Genomic DNA, 21,298 nt, shown 5'->3' on the forward strand with positions numbered 1-21,298 from the left:
AACGTCTGCCCCCGCCCGCTCTGTCCAGGGGTACTTTAGTGATGCCTGGAACACGTTTGACTCCCTCATCGTAATCGGCAGCATTGTAGACGTGGCGCTCAGCGAAGCCGACGTGAGTATGTGCCCGCCCGGGGTCACCTCCCATCCTGTCTCTGTCTGCACACCCGCCCGGCCCTGCACTGCATCACCTGGACAAGTCACAGAGCCCAGTCGTACTTGATCGAAAACCAGGAGTTTTCTAATGAGAGCTGCAGAAAAGAGGCCTTTTAGCGTAGAGCTTGATCCCCAGGCCTTTAGACACACATCGCCTTTTGGAGGACTGACTGTTTTGCAGAGTTAAGCCGAGTCAGCGGTAGGCAGGGCAAGATAGGCGTCTCTAACTGTTTTTATCTGCTGTGTCAGAAGCAATACCCGAAGTGATGTACCTATAACATGTTTGTTTTAGGGTGATTTTTCAAGTAGCCAGGTGGCTTGATGCTAGAATGTTCCCCTTTTATAACACTGTCCTTTTCTTCTTTTTTTCCTGTTGTGCTTCCTCTCTTCTGTGGCTTCTGAATGCTTGCTCTAACAGCACTATTTCACTGATGCATGGAACACTTTTGATGCCTTAATTGTTGTTGGTAGCGTCGTTGATATTGCTATAACTGAAGTGAATGTAAGTAGCACATTTTGTGTCCTATAACCTTGTTAAGTCTCACACAGAGGAGACCAGAAACCCTCCCCACGGATCTCTGTACACTTTAGAAATTCAAGCACACATTTACTTCAAAAGACTAAGAACATTTTGTCCTCTTCCCTCCCTCCCCCGGCCCCCCATCCCCTTCCCCTGAATGAGAGTGGGGCAGTAAATGTAGAATTGCCATTTTGGAAGGAAAACATTATTTTTAAAGAAGATCTTATTAAAATGTTAAGGGCTAGGAGTTAATTGTGTGGGTATGTGAACATTATCGCTCAGTAGCTGGGTGACCTTGGCAGGGCCCCTGGCTGCTTCGTGCCTCAGTTTTTTGAGCTGGAAAGCAGAGTTCATAACGTGTGCCCTGGTACCCACTGTGGGTCTGTGAAGGCACAGGAGGGAAACCCCACAGCCGTGCCCTGAGCACGTGGCCACCGCTGTGGGTGTCCTCACCTGTACCCTGTGTCTGCTGAGCCCTACTGGTGACAGTGGGGAACATGCCTATCCTAGCTCCCCCAATAGTGACGCAGATTGAAGGCTGCCCTGGGCCAGGGGAAGGAGGGCCTCGTGCGTATTAGGAGAGGGTGTCAGCGCTCCTTTGTTGCACCCAGTTGAATCCTTTGTTGAGGAGCAGCATGGTAGGTGGGGTGACCACCCTGCCCAACCTTTAGGAAGCATCCTGAGAACCTTCCTCAAAATTCAGAGGCTGCAGAGAGGGGAGCACCGCCTCCCACTGGCCCCTCTCAGATCTGACCCATGCCCAGACCGGGAGGGCCTGATGCGGGCAGAACTGGCCCTGCCCACCTGGTCCGTCCCCAGTTCATCAGTAGGCCTCCGTGGGTGCCCAGGTTGTGTGGAGCCCTTCACAGGGACAGGTGGAGCATGGGGTGGGCTGCCGTGCTGTGCTGGCTTCCTGCTCCACGGTGCCAACCTGGCCCTCCTCCCCACATGCCTGGCTGGGAAGGGGTTGCCACGCTCTGCCTGGCTGACACCTGCGGGCTCATATGGTCCATCCTGGTGCCCAGACAGCCTGTACCAAATAAGAATGATGAGATCTCTGTATGCCACCACTTTGGGGGCCAGGCTGACTGTGGAGTGTAGAGTAGCAGGACAGCGGTAGCCTGGACCTGGGCCTCAGTTCCCTCGTGAACCACTGGGATGAATGATGTCTGCCCTCCCTGCTTCATAGGTATGTTGCAGTGATAAAATGATAGGCATATTTGTGAAAATACTTGCTTAAACTCCCAAAGTGTTAGGGAGATACAGTGGTATTATTTTAAATATAGATTTTCCTTGTAATAATAAGCGAAATGAACTGTAAGACATTACCATGTCCATGAGGGTGTGAGTTAAGCCTCATGACACTCAAATTCATGCCAAGACCAGGTACTGAAATGGTATTTTACTAGACTTAGGTACATAGATCTGCCAACCTCTGTAAGCCCAGACATATGTAAATTCCACGTTATGTGAAATATTCCACAAGTCAGGTATAAAATTGCCATTCATGATGTGTGAATTATGCTTGGTTATAAAATAATCTGATGCTAATGGGAGAACGTAGGGCCCTCCCTGGGCTGCCAGGGGCTCTCTCCTGAGTTTATGACCAGACATCTGCCTGCTTAATCATCTCACCACATAAAGCACTTACAGCCTCCATCAAAGTACACTTACGTGAACATTCTGGAACCAGACCCTTATGTAAGTCAGAGGTGGTCTATAATGGAAGTGCAAATATCATTAAGTGACAATTTGAGCAGGTCTCCCTGGAGCGCTCCGTGCTTCACGTGGTGTGTAGGTGGTGGGGTCCATGCTTAGTTTCTGGGCACCAGGATGTGGCCAAGGTTTGTTCACCAAGCGGACAGCCCAGCTCTCTAATGCCTGACCCCCCGCGCTGGTGCACCGCCGACAGTACGCGCGGCTTCCTGGCTGCCTTGCCGCGTGCTGGGGCTGAGCCCACTGTGCCTTCCCTCTGGTTCAGCCCTGCCCAGCAGTGTCTCAGACATGTCTGCCTTCACCTTCCATCAGTCAGGAAAGCCACAGGTCTATAAAAGCCCACACGAAATTTTTTAGTTAGCATTTGACTTTGGGGTTTCTGTGTAATACAGGCTTTCACTGGCATTCAGTCAGACTCAAATATCCCACCAGTCAACATCCTCGTACTGTTTTTCAGTACGTGACCTTTCCCCTGGTCAGATGGAGCCTGAGACCAAACCTTCCTGAGCCGGGAGCAGCGCGAGTTCAAGGCCCTGGCCCAGTAGAAAGCCACCTTAGGGGACCTCAGCATTTCTGTGCTGGCCTCAGTGAGGAGGGGATGCTCAAGGCCACCTTCTCATTTATTCAGTCCTTCATCACATCTTTATTGGGCATCTACGACCCTCAGGCCACGGCACAAAGACAGGAGAGACTGGATGTCCTTAACCTCTGGTGACATAACTCTCTGAGTGTAGCCGGTGGTTCCTCTACACACACACCCCCCCCACCATGCCGAGTTCCCCGGGAAGCAGCACACATCATTTCCCTTGGTGGCCCTGTCCCCCGCACTCCTGACTCAGCTGAGCATGAATACTCTTGGTCCATTGTTGGCTGTTTTTAGCTGCCATAAGTCATCATTTTTTGCAATGTTTAACTTGCTGTGCTGTCTCTCCCAACCTCTGTTGCTCTTTCTTTTCTGTTGCCTAATTGATTTTCATGTTGGTTTTGTTTTTAGAAAATTGTAGCGGCAAGTATATATAAACATATATACGGTGAAGTCGTTGTTAAAGCAAAAGCACTCGAAAGACTGTATACTTGTCTTTGGCTTCCCCACCTTTGGTTTTCGCTGAGTTTCACAGGAGTGCTGTGGGTCGTGGTCATCTAAATTGTTTGCTGTGCCCTATTTTGTTGTCTCCAGCCTGGGGCCTGAGCTGGGGCCATCTTGGTCAGTCACGCTTGGCTCTGTGACATGGCAGCATAGTCTTCAAGAATGAATGATGTGGCCTGGAAATGAGAAATCGAGCTTGCGTTTGTATTCTTTGCGAAAACATTTTGGATGGCCCTCTCTGTTGTCCTGCTTGCATGCTCACCCGGCCCTCTCCATCCTGCCGCCCCCTCCCATGACCCCTGCCCTGCCACGGTCATGGTTTGATAGCTCTCGTGGACTTGTCTTCATCACAGTTGGTCATAATGTCATCAAGCTGCTAAAATGTCAGATGAGGACTGACAGGCTCAGTTTTGCTCCTTCTTCGATGCCTGTTTGTTCCTTTAATGGAGAAATGATCCAGCATCATATTCTCCCTAACCTGGGAAATGGCTGTTGCTGACATTTAGTCTTTCCGATTATCATTATTGGCGGGGAGGCAAAACACTTGTTTAGAAGCAATGTCTGCATTGTTATTACTTAAGAGCATGTACAAAGTCAGTAGGGAGGTCACTCCCAGGGACCTAAGAATTGTCCCTGACTTGTGTACCCGGGGTGGACCAGGTGGCCCGCAGCTACACTCAACCTCTTGTTCTAAATCCACGGTCAGGTTGTTCAGCCCTCCATGCTGTATGCTAACCCTTTTCTAGGGACCAGGTCTCTGGTTTCTGGAGACAAACTCAGCAATCCCAAATACAGAAGCCTTCCATCCCAGAGGTGTTACATACCAGGTCAGAAGTAGTCAGAGAGAGGCTCCCCAACAAGAACTCTCCAGGATGCCTCAGGGTAACTGGTTTGCTTCCTGTCTGAATTGGAAAACTGCATCCTTTCAGCTTTTCTAGGAAAAGATGGGAATTAATGCATAAATGCAGACTGATCCCTTTGCACTTGGGCAACTCAGGGCTCATTTGCCTTCTGTAGTTGCAGGGGGTTGGCCCAGAGCCTACATTGCAAAAGCCTGCTTGGGAGCCCTGTGGGAAGGAGCTTTCCAGACTCTGGCACATAGTTTGGCTTCCTAAGGCTGAGGGTCCATTTCCCTGTAGGGTTTCCAGATGAAGACTGTGGCATCTCGGGAAGGAGTTAACGAGGTCATCTAGTCCAGGCCCTGGGATGACACTGGAATTCCATCTATTGAAACATCATTCATTTGGCCCCTAGTGCTGTTGTTGGAAAACTCCCTGGGGAGTGAGACCTTCCCTAGTCTCACAGCCTCTGGGGGGGTCCTGCGGTTGATCCCAGGAGTGGCAGCTGGCTCCTGGTCCATTTCCAGCCTTCACCAGCTCCCTGTGTATCTGAGCCTCCTCCACCCCTTGTAAGGAAGATGGGGATGGCAGCTGCTCTCTTTGCATCCATCTGAGTACTGAAACCTCATCAACTCCAGAAGAACCCATTGCTTAGCTGTAACAGCCTGCATGGGCTTTTCTGGTGGTCGCATTCTGTGTGGCCCCTCCAGACCTAAAGGGAATGAGCTGGTAGGGGTGACCAGCTGAAGACATGGCCCAGCTTTACCCTGGCCTTGGGCTGCTGCTCTCGGCTCTGGCTGTATGTTGGAACCACCTGGGAAAGCTTGGGGCCACCCCAGATCAGTTAAATAAGAAGCTTTGGGGTGAGAGCCAGGCATCAGAGTTGTTAAAGATCCCCAAGCAGTTCCAATTGGTAGCCCAGGGTGAGAGCTGGCCTGCCCTTTTCATCAGGCTGGCGTTTGTAGTTTAGGCAAAGCCATCCTCAGGGTCCCTCCATTTGTAAGATATTTTGGCAACTTGCACTTTCCCCCAGTGCTACCAGTGACACTCTCTCCTGCCCAGTCCTCCCTGCCCAGTGAGGCACGTGGGGGGGTGTCACAGGCTGCACTGGGGGTGCACGCAGCCTGGTGTGCCATTTGCTCTGTCCTTCCTTTCTTGCATGTTGTGCTGCCTTGTCCCTCCACAAATGCTGTCTTTTCCTCTTCTTTGTTTTTTTTGAGCAAAAGACTACCCATGGTTTCAAGTTCATAGGCCAAGATTTGTCATACTTCAAAGATAGCAGTTGAAAAAGAGATGTGCCCTTCAAAAGTCAGTTTGGCTGCTAACTTTCTCATGTCATAAGGGGAGTGTAAAAGGTCTGTCAGACTTGGCGTGGGCTAGGGAGGGGCCAGCAGAAGAGGCTTGGGCCACGTCATGGCCAGAAAGAGTGTCTTCCCTGACCACCCGGCCTCCTTATTCTCTTGTAAGTCCAACACACAAGTTATGGACGTTGCAGAAATATACTATAGAGTGTTCTGTCTTATGCACACTCTGGTCCCCTTGAGCATAGGCAAGTGCACACACACACACACACACACACACACACACAGACACCCCCTCACACTCCAGCTGTATGGGTGACGCTGGAGCCTGCTGCACACAGCCCTTAGGGAGTTGGTGTGGGCAAGCATGAGAACTTGGGAAAACGAATTCCTTCATTTGCTAAAGTCATGGGTTAAAAACCATCATCTGTCCTTTTAAGGAGATGTGATCCCTTTTGAGATGAGATGATAGAAGGAATGTAAAAAGAGTGACCAGGCTTTGACCAACCCCTTGCAGAGGTCACATTCCGAGCATCCCAGGCGAAGCAGGGACTCCTTTTTAACCCCATCAGAACCCGTTAGTCCTGGCTTAGTAATCTCGTTGAATTTCAGTTGTGATTTGATGTGCCCAAACTCCTTCTATTTTATGAATTTTATAGAGGTTTAGGTTTGATCTCAGGAGGCAGCCATTGACGAGAGTGAGACTCCAGGGCGGAGTGTTTCCTTTCCCTGTGTCTCCCGGGAGGAGAACCCAGCAGATTAGGGTGATGGGTTTCTGCACCCATCCATGCGCGCACACACATCCCTTAGCTGTACAGGCCCACCGTGCAGAGAGGCTCCCTAGAGCCCTGGAGAGCACGCAGCAGTTCTGGGCCCCCAGTCAGGAGAGCCTCCTTCCTTTGTTGCCTTCTGGGTCGACCAGCTGCTTCAGCAGAGGTGACCCCACTGAAGGGGAAAAAAAAAAAAGGTCATCATTTCCTGACTCTTGTTCAGCCTTTACTGTTTAATTTAAAGGTGCCTCCTGATATTTGTGAGCTGGCTTACAACCTCTTTGCATTCTCATAAACACTTACTGAACCTCTAGTAAGTGCCAGACACCATGCTGGGCACCGAGTGGAGTGAGGCAAGGTCCCTGCCCCCTGGGGGCTCACAGACTGAGTGGGGAGGCCGGTGACCACAGGGCGACAAGGGCTGGGATTCTGCACCCTGGGGCCCAAGTGACAGGAGCCCAGCCAGACCCTGGGTGAGACAGCACTGCGGAAGCTCAGGGAAGGATGGTGCTAAGCTGCTTCTTCCCAAGAGTCACCCAGAGCTGAGCCTTCTTGGTGGGGCAGCGAAGGCTTCTGGAGGGAAACCAGACCCTCTCCCGCTTGCCCTGACTCAGCCTGCCCAGCTCCTCGGCAGCCCCGCCAGTGAGGGCCCATCGGACGCCCGCCGCCCGGCTGTGCGGCCCCAGGAGTAGAGTGGGGCGGGGGAGGTGTGTGGGCCGCAGGCAGCTGCCGCTCGGCCCTGTTTGCTAGTCATCCTGTTCCTCGGGGTTAGGAATGGGCCGCCTCGGAGCAGTTAGCTGCTCAGACCCACAACCCTGACTGAAAAAAGAGGACCAGTCTTCCCACGAGAAGCAGAATCCCACTCTGCATTTCTGTGCTTGGGGACAACTGAGGCCTTGCAGCGTTGTCTTTTACTGGATGTCTTTCAGTCTTGAAACGTCATGTCCTGGGGTGTGAATTAGAAAGTGGTCGTGTCTGAGCCTGCATCAGTGGCTGCCCACCCGCAAGTCCAGTTGCAAGCAGTTCCTGTGGCGTTTCCTCAGGGAGGGAGCAGATGTGTTATCCTCAGACATGAACCACAGATCTTTTTTATTAAAAAGGGGGGGACACCCTCCTGAACCCTTGCTTCCTTCCCAGTTCATTAATACATTTTCAATCTTTGATTTCTTAAAGCCAACTGAAAGTGAAAATGTCCCTGTCCCAACTGCTACACCTGGGGTAAGATCAGTGACTAGTCTCCAGGGGCTGGGCCTTTTCCTTGAGTCTATTTGGCCATGTCGAGTTCTCCGCTAGTTGTTCTGTATTCTCCATGATTGTCCTTCCAGAACAGTGTCTGCAGTGGTTTGCGTTCATCACCAGTGTCCAGTACTCTTGAGCAGCCCAGTGTCCTCTTAACACACTAGACCACGTGGACATGCATGTGCTGTGTGGACACAGGGTTTCCCAAGCCCTGTGTTGTTAGCATGTAACTTTCCCTTTCATATCATGCTTTTTAAGGTGAAAAGGCCCTAGAAACACATCTTTAATTCTTACCTCTGCCACCTCTGTTTGCATCTGTTGCTGTTTTTCTGAAAGTGTTGCATGTTCTACTTTCCATTGGGTTTGACCTCTCCATGATAACCCTTCAGAACTCTGAAGAGAGCAATAGAATCTCCATCACCTTTTTCCGTCTTTTCCGAGTGATGCGATTGGTGAAGCTTCTCAGCAGGGGGGAAGGCATCCGGACACTGCTGTGGACTTTTATTAAGTCCTTCCAGGTAAGAGCCATGCCAAGGGCTTCTTTGTCTTTGAAGATCATATGTAAGTCAGTGCTTGTCCCCTGCTGGGAGGATACAGACTCCTTTCTGCAGGGCCGCTGTGACCACCTAGGTCCAGAGAGGCCCTGCAATGCTGAGGAGACGGGCCCAGCATTGCTTGGATAAATCAAATAGGATTACTTGCTTAAGGAAGCAGAAGAGAAAGCAGTAAGGCCTGCAGCTGAGAAATCTGCAGCATTTCTGAGATGGGTAGATATACGGGGCTCCCTGCACCTCAGTCCTCCCCAGGATGCCCGGGATGAATGCTGATGTCTGAGAGAGGGAGGGTCCCAGCCGACCCCTGGAAGCCTCATCAGGCTGCGGCAGTCCTGTCCGTTGGCTAATCTAGATACAAATCAGAGACTACTTGGCCTTGGCCAGCACACCGTCCCCCGTCCTGGGTTATCCAGTGCCTGGGAGGATTACAGAGTGAAGGGCACCTAGGTATAAGTCAGGTCCCCTTTGTCATCTATGGCTTTCCAGCCTGGTGCAGGCTGGTTCTTGGCTATTCCAAACAGAACCCAGCTTCTCCTGTACCTTCCAGCATCCCACCCTAGATGTTCTGGTCTTCTGGACTTACTCCGTTGGGGAGGGGGGCACAGATTCTTATTAAGAGGTGCACCGCATGGGGGAGTTTGTAGATGTGCACGAACTTTAGAAAATGAGTGATGGATCTTCGTTTCTTTATCTTTTGACTTTTTAATTCAAAAGTAGTAAATGCTCACATTAACAAATTAAGTTATTCGAAGATACACAAAGAACAACCCCATCGGCTCGGAGGAAACTGGTGTTAATATCCCAGGAAACATTTTTCCACAGTGGGTAGAATTTTAACAGGTAAAGAGGAGAAGGGTTGGCATCTGGGGAAGGAGGTAGATCCAGAAACTCAAAGAAGGGAAATCGCAAGTCCTGTTGGGGAAAATGAGACTGTAGGGGGAGCCGGGATACAGCTCTGAGAGAGGCAGGGCAGGTGGAGGCCTCGAGCAGGTGAGCCTTGGTCCTGGAAAGGGATTAAATCCTAGACGGTTGCTATTAATACAAAGTACCAACATTTGTGAATGAACCGCTATAAAAATAGAATGATTCAGGCAATAATGTCATTCTTACATTAAACTTTGTTTTAAAAGTTTTGGTCACTATAAGATGAATTCATGTCACAGAGACATGACCATACATGACCATTCATGTCCATAAAAATTGAGAAACTATGCCAACAGAATTCTTAAACATTTGCTCATCTAGGGAGAAAACGCATACTGGTATGGCAAGGACAGCCTGAAACTAACCCTGTGGGACTCTGGTAACCAGTCCAGTTGTCAGGATGGTGCTACTGCACGGGGCCAAGCTGGCAGTCACAGATCCAGAGCTGGCACAAGTCGGAAGGCTTTTTAGCCACTGGGTTTCTGATGACCTTTCTCAGATAGGAGAGCAAGTGGAGGCTTTATGCATGTGAGCTTGGCCTTAAGTTTAACAATCTGGGCACTCCCTGGAGGCGTGCCAAGCACACAGAAATCTTCTGTCACTTGAGATGAGGGAGACAAGCAGTTGAGGAGCCTTGGATTAAAAGACCAGTGGTGGGCTTCCCTGGTGGCGCAGTGGTTGAGAATCCACCTGCCATTGCAGGGGATGCGGGTTCGAGCCCTGGTCCAGGAAGACCCCGCATGCCATGGAGCAACTAGGCCCTTGCGCCACAGCTGCTGTGCCTGCGTTCTAGAGCCACTGAGGCCCGCGCACTTAGAGCCCGTGCACCGCAACGAAGAGGAGCCCCCGCTCGCTGCAACTAGAGAAAGCCCGCGCACAGCAACGAAGACCCAACGCAGCCAAAAATGAATAAATTAAAAAAAAAAAAAAAAAAGACAAGTGGTCTGACCCGACACATGTGCTTATATTTGATGTTCCTAAGGAGAGCTCAGGCTTGGTGACCACACAGCTAGCTCCTTTTCTTCCCTGGCCCAGCCCCCAGCTCCGCGGTTCTTTCAGGAAGAGTGCATTTTAAGAAAGGTGTCTTGCTTTCTACAGCCACAGCCAGAAAATGGTTCTTCCCCTCTGACCCAGTAATTCCACTCCTAAGGCTTCACCCTAAGGAAGTACTTAAGCAGATGCAAGGTGATTTTGCATAAAGATGTTCCTTTGCAAAAGAGCCCCTTGCCCCCACCCCAAACACGCCCACAAAAGAAAGCGGAAGCGATCTCATTGTCTAGCATGTTGGAATTGTTTCATCAATTACAGTAGTTTCTGAGAGCAACACTGTTTAGGATTAGGACGCACTGTTAACAACTGTGGAAAGCACGTCGTGCCTGCAGCTTCGTAACCCGAGGTGCGCGTGGGCTGCCGTCCTCAGGGCTGAAGCCGTGCTGCTGGGCTGGGGTTTAAAAAGCTCTTCCTCACTATTGATGTCCTTTCAATATAACATGGAAAAGAATAGAGTGTGTGCCCCACGCGGGCCTTCAGTCTGCCCCCAAGCCATCCGGGGGCACAGGATGCGCGCGCTGAGCCAAGCGCTGCTTCTCTTCCAGGCGCTCCCGTATGTCGCCCTTCTCATCGCCATGCTGTTCTTCATCTACGCGGTTATTGGCATGCAGGTACGCCCCAGCACCTCTCCCCCGGGTCTCCTTTGCTACGTCGCCCCAGATCTGTGGCAGGCTGTACCTCGGCCAGGTCGACTGGAAAGACAGGTCATGATTTTTCAGCCAGACGCCTTGGCTGCTAAAGAGCTATAAAGATGAAAAAGACGTGGCCCTGCAGGAGAGAGCCTGTGCCAGCGAGAGCCGGGCTCAGAAGGGCAGGGGGAGGTTGGAATAAGTCAGAGGAAGCTGGGTTTAGGGCACTCCCCACCCCAGTCTGGGTCTGAGGGGAGCCAACTGATTGAGAAAACCCATCGTTGATTGTAGCAACAGCAAATGCTGTACTGAAAAAAGCCATAATTGTCCTATTTTCTACATCAAAGTTGCTAAGAAGATACTGAGTGATACAAAAGTCTGTTTATCATCTGAAAGCATTACAAACTATTTCTAGATGCTGGGGCTGAACTGGAACCATTATCTTGCCTCAGAAGCGCCCCTCTAAAAAGAAGCGTGAAACCAGGCTCTTCTGTGGCCTGGTCCTGGTGGAGGGGCTGTGGGATGCTCCCCAGCTCCTCCTGAGGTGGGGAAGGGGGGATAGGAGCTTCCCTAACAGCTGCGCCCTAACACAGAGTGGGCGGGGAGGGGGCAGCGCCTCCTGGAGGAGAGGGAGGTGGAGGAGCCTGTGGCCCTGGACCTCCCCAGGGTCCCTCTGCCACGCTCTCTGCTGGTTCAGGTGCAGCCTTTCAGGTAAGGGAGGGCTGTGAGTGAAAAAGAGATGAAGTATTCCCGCAGCAGAGAAATGGTGGTACGTATTTTTATTCTGAAGGCAGAGAAGCATTTGCAAGTGACTAGGACTTTTACCAGGGGGTTTGAACGAAGAGGCAGTGTGCTTGAGCCCCTGTAATTTAGCAGCTTGTGACGCCATGGGCCCCAAAGGGCCTTTTATGCCATAACGTCCTCATATAAAACTTAAGTGGTCGCAGAGAACTGGAAACTGCATCTCGCACACCACCCCCGTGTTCACTCAAGAGTCTTTGCCGGCCATCAGGATCTTCGAAAATGTCAGTCTGCTTCTGTGATCCCCACAAGTGAAGAATTTACTGACTTCTCCTGGCCCTTAAGGCAAAGCCCACCCTCCTTCCCATGGCCCACCGGCCCCCCCATGCTTGTCTGCAGCCTGGTCTTTGGGCTGTTCGTCACACTCACGTTCTTTTCATTTCCTGGAGCCCCCGGGCCATGTCGCCTCTGCTCCTTTGCAGGTCGTGCTCCCTCTGCCTGGAGCATTCTTCACCCTCCTTGTCACCTGACTGGCTTCTCCTTCCCCTTCAGTTCTGGGCCTTAACCTCTCTCTCCCTGGAGGCCTTCCCTGACCCCAGCCCCCAGCCTCGGGGATCCTGTGAGCCTATTCTGTGCTTCCCCGTTGGGCTGGACCAGCCCAGCTCCCATCTGGAGAGGCTGCCTGTCTGGTTACTTTTTGCATCCCTTCCCCGGGGTAGGAACTCCTTGAGCTGAGAATGTGCCCAGCGGTTAGCACAGAGCCCAGCATATCTTAGTGGGATGAATAAAGTGCCAGGCACTCTGGGTATTGACCAAACTTGAGTTCTAAATTCACATATGGAGGGATTTTTTTTTCTGTTTTTTTTTTTCGGTATGACAAAATCTTTTCTTTTTTCCCCTAATAATTTCTCTCTCTAGATGTTTGGGAAAGTTGCCATGAGAGATAACAACCAGATCAACAGGAACAACAATTTCCAGACCTTTCCCCAGGCCGTGCTGCTGCTCTTCAGGTGACTGAGTCCAGCCCGGAGCAAGTCTCTCTGGTTCTGGGCTCCAGAGCAGCAGAGGACCCGGGTTCTTAAAGCAGTTGGTCATCGTGGCCTTTTGTGTTTGTTGGTTTTGTACTATTAAATAGACACGGTAGCATTTTAGTCACAGAGGAATTTTGCAGGCTTTTGGTCATTCCCATTGTGATTGGCTTAAGGTTTTCCACTTGGGAGTTAGTAGGTCTACTGAGCCGCCGAGAAGGTATGGGGTATATGCTTACACATGGGCGCGTGTGCTTAAACAACCAGGAAAATGAAAATTTAGCAGAATATAGAGGCCTTTTGCACAGTCAGTGGGGAGCATCCTGAGATGTGCAATTTCAAACTTTATGGGATTGTTTTTAACTCCATTTAATAGCTTTGTAAACAAAGCGCCTTAAAGTGAGAGAACTTTCTAGAAACCATACAAGCAAGTCCTAATGACTGGAGAGCAAGTTCTTTGTAAGTTAGATAGTTTCCAGTTCTTTGCTTTCAACAGAATGAATGGGGATCTAATCAAGTTGTCAGATGTTAGGTCATTAAAAATAATAATCGTTTAAAAATCGTAGCATAAGCGTTTAAAGGAGAGAAGACAACAAAACAATCATCCCTTTATACAAAAAGAATTGATGTGCTTGTATCAAGTGACTGATATAAATCAAAGGGGGTTGCAACAGGGCCTCCCTTAATGATACGTAAGTTGCATTTGAAAATAAGTAGGAATTTCAGTGTAGGAATTTTCACTAAATCCAACTGGCTTTCCCCCCAAAGTACTTAGGTTTTGGTCTAATTAAAAAAAATTTTTTTTCTTAAAATTTCTTAAAGATCTAAGCCTCAAATGCCTTCTTCGTTTCTTTGCTTAATCTAAAAAAGGTGTGCGACAGGGGAGGCCTGGCAGGAAATCATGCTGGCCTGCCTCCCGGGAAAGCTCTGTGACCCCGAGTCCGATTACAGCCCCGGGGAGGAGTACACCTGTGGGAGCAACTTCGCCATTGTTTATTTCATCAGTTTTTACATGCTCTGCGCATTTCTGGTAAGTGATCAGAATAGCCACCCCACCACCAATGGACACACATTCATGTAGCATTTGGGATTCAGACCAATGACGTTGCCCCGTCAAATAGCCGTGGGGTATTTTATGCTGACGAGCAGTCTAGACTCCACTGGGCCGTCGAGGTTTTGCTGAGCAAGGCCTGTGTTACTAGCAGCTTTGGTGTGAGCAGGGGTTGGGTGATCGCTAACAGGCTTCGCCACCCCAGCTTCTTAGGGCTGCTGGTTCCTTTATAAAAATCTCAAAGCCACTGCACATAGTAGCGACTTACGAGAGTGAGTTATTCGGTGGCAAATTATAACACTGCAGTGTGTTTCAAAAGGTCAGACAGTACATTCCCCCCTGCCCTCCCCTGGGCCTATACCCAAACCATTTTGGAAAGCTAGAAGTCTGCCTTTTTCTTAAACGTTCTCCAGAATGAAAGATTTTCAGCCTCTCTAGGAGAAATGGGTCCAAATGTCTTGTGATCCTTATAATTAGGAAGCACTCACTAGGGTTGAACCCAGCTCATCCCGCTACAGCTGAAACTCCCTCTCGATTGGCTTTTACAGATCATCAACCTGTTTGTGGCTGTCATCATGGACAATTTCGATTATCTGACCCGGGACTGGTCTATTCTGGGGCCTCACCATTTAGACGAATTCAAAAGAATATGGTCCGAATATGACCCCGAGGCAAAGTAGGTTGAAAAGAATTCCATCTGGCTTGTGTGGGCTGTTTCTGGATGTTGGGTGTGCTTTTCTGTGGAAGGTGGGATGGACCGAAAGCCCAGGCCTGCTGCTGCTGCCTTGCACCTCATGCCGTACTTTGTCTCCAGGGGAAGAATCAAGCACCTGGACGTGGTCACTCTGCTCCGCCGCATCCAGCCCCCCCTGGGGTTTGGGAAATTGTGTCCACACAGGGTAGCCTGCAAGGTAAGTGTCCTGTTGGCATCCCTGACGGCCTCTCTTGCAGGGACTCCCTGCTTTAGTCAACAAACCCTTACTAAGTGATGTTCTGTGGAGCCTGCTGTCAGGCACTGGAGATGCTGAGATGAATGACCTGTGGTTGCTGCCCTGGAGGAGTTCTCAGCTGTGTAACTCTTAGGTCACCCTGTCAGCCAACAATAAGAATAGGAAGGGAATTGTGTAATTTGTCACTGGGTAGAAGGAGGGGATGGTGACATTTGCATCAGGTCCAGCAGGAGAGAAGTAGGAGTTTGTCAGAGGGGGAAGGGCATTGCAGAAAGGGAGCCCAGACGTGGAGGCAAGAGAATGGGGAGTCGGTGTGGCTGGAACGCAAGAAGAGGTGGCAGAAGGCCTCAGGCCCAAGCTGAGAGTAGCTGCGAGGAGCCTTCTGTGCTATGCTGAGTCCCATGGAAGAAACAGGAGTAGACGTCCATTCTAGAAAGTTGACTCTTGGCAGTGGAGAAGTGAACTAGGGACAGGAGAACACCCAGGAGAGCTGTTGCATTATCTCCCTGTGAAGTACCGAGAGCCAGAGGGAAGTGGGCATGGAGAGGAGGGGATGGCTTAGGGATCTACCTAGGGAGTAGAGTGGAGAGGACTTGGTGGCCTGGACATTTCCTAACTTGTGTGATGGTGCACACAGTGACGTGCCCCTCGTGTGCATCCGGCGGTGGCATCTCGGGGATGGATTCAGATCTCCTGCTGAAACCGCACTCCTCCTCGGACGGGACTCGAACCCGTCCGCACCTCAGATTGAGACTTGAACCCACAACTCCTGACTTAGGAGGGGACTTGAACCCACTGTCTCTTAGTTAAAACCACTCACCTGGTGTCAGGACTTACTGAAACTCAGGTTCTTTTGTCTCGATGCAGAAAGAATTCAGCGTGAGGCAAAGTGGCCGGCAAAGAGTGAGTTAGCATAGGATGCTTGTGAGAGATACAGGCGGGCAGGCAAGGGAGCGCAGCCCCGAGAACAAAGAGGGCTACATTTTTATAATCAAAGAAAAAGGGGGTAGGGGAGAAGATCGCCCTCTTCCTCATTTTTGGCTAGACGTCAAGGCTTGTATCCTTAGTTCCTCTTTTAACCCTTGATGGTCTAACCAGGACTGTCATGGCGCTCTTTACAGGACATGTATATTAGCAAAAGGGTGGTAACATATACTATAACATGGTAATTCATCTCAGGTTTTGGTATAATGTCCCCTTTCACCTAGTTTCTTTCCCCTTTCATCTATATTCCTGTCTTGGCTACACGCAGAAATGCAACTCTTCAAGGACCATTAATTCCCTGACTTCATATAACAAGATTCAGATCTCGTATCTATTGTCTTGTACTTTAACTACATATGTAGATTGTTGCTTGGTTACTGGATTCTTTTCTTGAGTTGTCTCCCACTGCTTAATCAGTCTCCCAAACTCCCTTAGAATTCCCTTTCTGACTTTAATTCCCTAGTGGGATTTTTTTTTTATTATTAATTTATTTGGTTGCATTGGGTCTTCATTGTGGCATGCGGGCTCTTTCGTTGTGGTGTGTGGGCTCTTCGTTGCAGCGTGTGGGCTTCTCTAGTTGTGGCACGTGGGCTCAGTAGTTGCGGCGCACAGGCTCCAGAACGCACGGGCTCAGTAGTTGCAGCACACGGGCTTAGTTGGCCCGTTGCATGTGGGATCTTGGTTCCCCGACCAGGGATCAAACCCACATCCCCTGCATTGCAAAGCAGATTCTTAACCACTGGACCACCAGGAAAGTCCCCCCCAGTGGGATTTTTAAGCTATCTATTTAATTATCCTACTCTATCCCTGTCACCACCTCACCCTATTCCTGAAGTTTTCACATCAGACCATGCTCTCTGCGAGCTCTCATTGAGATTTGTTTTCCTTTCCTAGAACTCACATCGAACCACCTTGAGTCAGCTGTAGCAATAGAAAAGGATCCCCCTTTTTAAAGGAGAAATGCAAGATTTGCCTGTTGAAACTCTACCCTATAGAAATCCAGCCAGTCTGTGCAACAACTGGTCCCCTCTTCCCACAGATATGCGGGGATTCGGGGTCAGGGGTTCACCCTACCCCCAAAGAGATGCTGGACTAGCTCTAGACAGAACCCACAGTAGAGAGTGGAGTCTACAATGTATTTCAGGCTTTCAGAGAAATCTGAGCCAAAACTCGTTGTTCCCTGGGCTGGAAGTCCAGTTGGCAAGTCCTTGGGGTCCTTGCCTGAGTCTTTGCTTCTCCTCATCCTGGACTCTGGATGTAGGCAGAGTATAAGCCACAGACGTTTACTTTTTTCCCATGAATTTCCCAGTATCAGCCTCTTTTCTGTTTCCAAGAACAAGATGGGTTCTGGCTCATGGCTGTTATTTTGTGTTTGCATTTCCAGACCCTTTTATGTAAAGGATCTACGTGTCCTTCAGGCACAAAGTAGTCCATTTTGCTGATTCAGGAACTTGCCAGGAAAAGCAAGTGACTGTGCAGGCTCTCCTAGGACTAGGAATTTGGGTGGAATGAATCATGTGTACACAAGACTCCAGTCCCTTAGTCGGGAGGAGGAAAAGTGCTTTAAAATCTTTCTCTTGGGACGCCTTGTCAGCCAAAAGTAAGAAATTTGAAACTATTAGAAGTTCTAAGTACCACTTATTTAGCACTTACCATGTGCCAGGCACCTGGCTGGAGTCTTAAGTGTCTGTGAGCTCCTTTAACCCTTGCACAGCCCTTTGCTGTGGGCATGGCATCTGCAGTAACTGGGGCCACAGAGAGTTTCACTCACCCAGGTCCTCTCCAACTCTCAGTGGTGGTGTTACAGGGGCGAAGAGAGAGAAAAGAGAAGCAGGATGTGGGGCTCCAGCTCTGAGAGACCAAACACTGGACTCATAGAACCGCGTGGACTTGTACGAAACACTCCACAGTGGTCTCACCAGGGCAGGGTCCTTGAAGGACACTCCCTGCGTTAGGAAAAGTAATGGACCCTGTTGGTGGAGGACCTTTGTCCCAGGCTCTGTGCCTGGCCCATCATACCTGGTACATCACTTTACCCCCAAACAGCCTTAAGGATGTGCCCAGAATGGAGGCCTGACCCCAAGACACAGGGAGAGCCGGTTGATGAGAAAGGGAGAGGAATGCATGCACAGTAAGTAGGGAGTCTAAGAAACAAACAAAATGCATCTTCTGAGTGTCCGCGTTTGCGCTTCATGACTCAAGCTTTGATCTTTGTCAGCTCAGAGCTCCTCAGATGGTAGATGCCCCCGCAAATGGCTGTTGAGTTGAATCGAGGGTTGATTAGAAAGGAGATGAGGGATAAACAGAGAACAAACGAGGAAAAGGGCTGCAGCTGTCATCATTCGTTTGCGTTCTATTAAGGGACTTTTCTTTCTGTTTACAGAGACTAGTTGCCATGAACATGCCGCTCAACAGTGATGGGACAGTCATGTTTAATGCAACTCTGTTTGCTTTGGTCCGAACGGCTCTTAAAATCAAGACGGAAGGTGAGCCCTCCCTGGAAGCAGGACAGGTGGGAGAAGAGGAAGGGGAGGCCGTATCCCACCTTGATTCCCATCTGGGCCTCTTCTTGTCAAAGGTGGGGTGCGGGGCGGGGGACACTCCCCTGCCCAGGGAATGGGGCGGTATGTGAAGTGAGAACATCCTTGCTGGCCCCACTGGCTGGACCTGCTTCCCTCAACCCTTCTCCCCTCCCTCCGTGCTTCACCTTATCCTGGAAGGTTGAGAGGTGACTCGGGCCACCAGCAGCCCCAGTGAGAACAGAGAGGCATTGCTGGGCAAAAGAAACAAGGCTTGTTCCCCCCTCTTGCTTTTTGAATTCAGGGAACCTGGAACAAGCTAATGAAGAACTCCGAGCTGTGATCAAGAAAATCTGGAAGAAAACCAGCATGAAACTACTTGACCAAGTTGTCCCTCCAGCTGGTGGTCAGTGCAATTTATTTCCTAAGTAGTTCTTGACCAGCACATTGGTTTCAATGCTAGTCTCTAGGAAGCCCAGCGTGTTTGCAGAATGCTTAAGGTACCAGCCAGAGCACTGAGGCCAATAGCTAAAGGCCCTTCAGCCATTGGTGTAATGATTTGGGGTAACGTGAAGACCATTGCACACAAAGGAGAGGCTTCAGTGAGAAGGAAATCAAGACCCACATGGTTGAAGCCGGGGTTCTCTTGTGGGTGGAGGAATTAATGTTAGGAGAACAAGCTTGCTGCCTCAAAACCAAAAGCCTGTTTTTTTGTTTTTTTGCCCAAAATGAAGTGTTTAAAACTAGTTTTCCTATATCCTTCAACATACTGTTGAAAACTTCTCACACACAAAAAAAAGCTTTCAGAAAATGGTGTTTCTGAAATGTTCTTAAGACTGGATCTGCTACCATAATTACCAAAAACGTCCCTTTGTTTAGAATTTAGAGTAGAGACGGAACTAACGGGCATGCTTATTTCCTTTTGTTATCATAAAATAACTGACTAAACTTTTCTCAGATTTATATATATATATATATAAAACACATATATATATATAATACAGATACTGTATTTCCATTTTTGTCTAAGTATACATGGACTTACAAGTGGAGGTGATTGTGTTTTGACTTTTATTTTCGAGTTTTAAAGGTGCAGGATCCATTCGCTCGGTGCCAACATGCCCGCACTTTACCCCCTAGCCCTGGGCACGTTACAAGTGTTTGGTGTGTTTTGTAACCGACTGAAATTTTATAGTGTCACTGCTCCCGCAGCCTCCAGATCGGGCTGGCTCAGGTCCAGAAGCTGAGCCCGGACGGTGGCCTCTCCTTTTGAGAAGGTGACAACCTCTGGCTCTCGGGGGCGGAGAGAGCAGCACGCTGGCCAGCTCTGCTCCCTGGTATGAATCCAGCAGCAGGATGAGCTTTTTGTGGCTGGAGGGAGCCACCCAGAGCTGGCAGGGCCACCGGCTCAAAGCTGGGAAAGATGGCCCACAAAGAAATGATAAGGGGATAGAGTGCAAAACAAAACACTGAAAGAACAAAACCAAAACGGAAACTCCCGCCTAGAGAGAGAACCCTGGCTCTCCACAGGAGAACGGATACTGCACGCTTAAAACGACCCTTTGGTTTTCGTTCTTTTCTTTTTAGCTGCACACCCAGGTGCTCGCATGGCTGAGACGAATTGCTTTTTCCAATCGTTGTAACAATGTGCTTGAGCTTTTTCTGCAGCCTCCATTCCTTTCAAGTCTCAGTCTTTCAGAATATTCTGAAGCAATTCTGTTTTAGGGTGGTGGCATGGAATCGGAGTTATCTCTTGCCAGTTGTATTCCCCTACATGTTTCTCACGATGCAGACGCATGCTTCAGAGTAGCGGGCCCCACCTGTCCGGGGGGACCTGCCTCAATGGCACCCGCACCTCCCGTCTCTCTTGAAACGCCAGCCTCATTACAGCCCAGTCTCTCTCACATCAGCGCCCATCCCGGCAAGTCTCACCTGGAGAGAGTCATTCGCATTACTGTGAAACTTCCTTTCTTTTCATTTCACCAGAAAAAAAGTCCAGAATTTGGCTCCCTTCCTTGGAAAAGCTGATCAGCTTTTAGCCCTACTGGCCTTCTCACGAAGGCTACGTAGTCTTCCACTTTCTTGGTCCAATAGCGGACCCTGGTTTTCTCTCTTTTATTTCTTAGCATGGATTGGGGGGTTAGGCTGACAAGGGTTAATCTCTTCCAAAATGGCAGTAAGACCACTGAGAAACCTGGGACAAAAACAGTGCCTCAGTAAGGGATGGAACACTCCAGAAGTTCCATGGCATGGGTTGTGGATGTGCTGGAGCTTATCCAGGTTGAATCTCAAATAAGTGCTCTCGTCACTGAACTTCCATAGGTGGTAACTTCAGGCTTCGGTGGACAGACTCTGGTTGAGTTGCTGCGCAGGGTTGTAACATCTGCATTCACCCTTTGCCTCTTTGTTTTTCCTCTTTTACCTTCCAGTAGACCACTGGGTCCCAGCCTTTCCCACACCGTGGAGCACTTAGAAAAGGAGAGCATATTTACGACCCTCTGGGCCAGCGGACGGGTAGCTCCCACGGCTGAGGGGCTCGGTGTCCCGCCCACTGTAACCTGGTCAGAGGGCAGAAAACTGAGCCAGGCCAGCCCTGAACCTGTGACTGGTCGACGTGGGTCACTCGGGGGCCCCTTACAGCCCTGGTGACAGAGCAGAGTAGGTGCCCATCTTAGAAGGCTTTGCCAGCACAGGGGTGATGTAAGCCCCACTCCCCGCCGAGGTCATCATGAGCTTGATGAGGCGATACTCAGGAATGAGCCCGGAACCCAGGCCAGAATTCCGGGCTCTCGCGGCGCCTTTGGCCGCGGTGACAGCCTCTCCGCTTTCTCCGTGCTGGGCTGTCTCATTTCCCATCTGGCTCTTGCTCGTGTTCTCACCTCCACTCTCGAGTCTCCTGCCGTTTCGTGGATCTTCCCCCCTCCTTTAGAAGTCCCTCCTCCTCCCAGGGGCTCTTCTTTGTCTTTGGGCCTTCGCCCCGGACCTGGATCTTTGGCTCTTTTGCCCTGAGGAGCGCTCAGAGCCGACCCCGTCGCGCTCCGCAGTCCTGAGCCCGGACGGCCTCACTGCACTCACTCCTCTTCCTTCCTTTTCTGACCTGCTGTAGCTTTGACTTTTCCTGTTCTTAAGACTCTTCCTGGGCCCAGTTTCAGTAGCTCAGCATCTCAGTGCAAAAGGCCAAGTGACCCTTGAGAGGCCTGCCCTGTAGAGCCCCAGGTGGGCCCCTCTGCCCTGGAGCTGCCC

General features: G+C 50.2%; 1 protein-coding gene across 9 annotated transcripts in view; it reads left to right on the plus strand.

Annotated features, from left to right (window-relative positions):
• The window catches only part of CACNA1D (calcium voltage-gated channel subunit alpha1 D), a 319,798-nt gene that overhangs the window by 271,133 nt on the left and 27,367 nt on the right, over positions 1-21,298 (plus strand). For 3 of the 9 annotated variants that reach the window (XM_082414405.1, XM_082414403.1, XM_082414404.1), the window contains 9 exons: positions 29-112; positions 8,015-8,143; positions 10,699-10,764; positions 12,442-12,533; positions 13,422-13,581; positions 14,151-14,278; positions 14,417-14,513; positions 17,920-18,022; positions 18,360-18,461. In XM_082414405.1, the coding sequence (XP_082270531.1) occupies positions 29-112; positions 8,015-8,143; positions 10,699-10,764; positions 12,442-12,533; positions 13,422-13,581; positions 14,151-14,278; positions 14,417-14,513; positions 17,920-18,022; positions 18,360-18,461 (961 nt within the window). Of the gene's footprint in view, positions 1-28; positions 113-571; positions 656-7,559; positions 7,605-8,014; positions 8,144-10,698; positions 10,765-12,441; positions 12,534-13,421; positions 13,582-14,150; positions 14,279-14,416; positions 14,514-17,919; positions 18,023-18,359; positions 18,462-21,298 lie in introns of all 9 variants that reach the window. The other 6 variants (XM_082414398.1, XM_082414397.1, XM_082414400.1 and 3 more) reach the window with 3 other exon arrangements.

Source organism: Balaenoptera physalus, assembly GCF_965194825.1.
Source record: "Balaenoptera physalus genome assembly, chromosome: 11".
Classification (NCBI taxonomy): domain Eukaryota; kingdom Metazoa; phylum Chordata; class Mammalia; order Artiodactyla; family Balaenopteridae; genus Balaenoptera; species Balaenoptera physalus.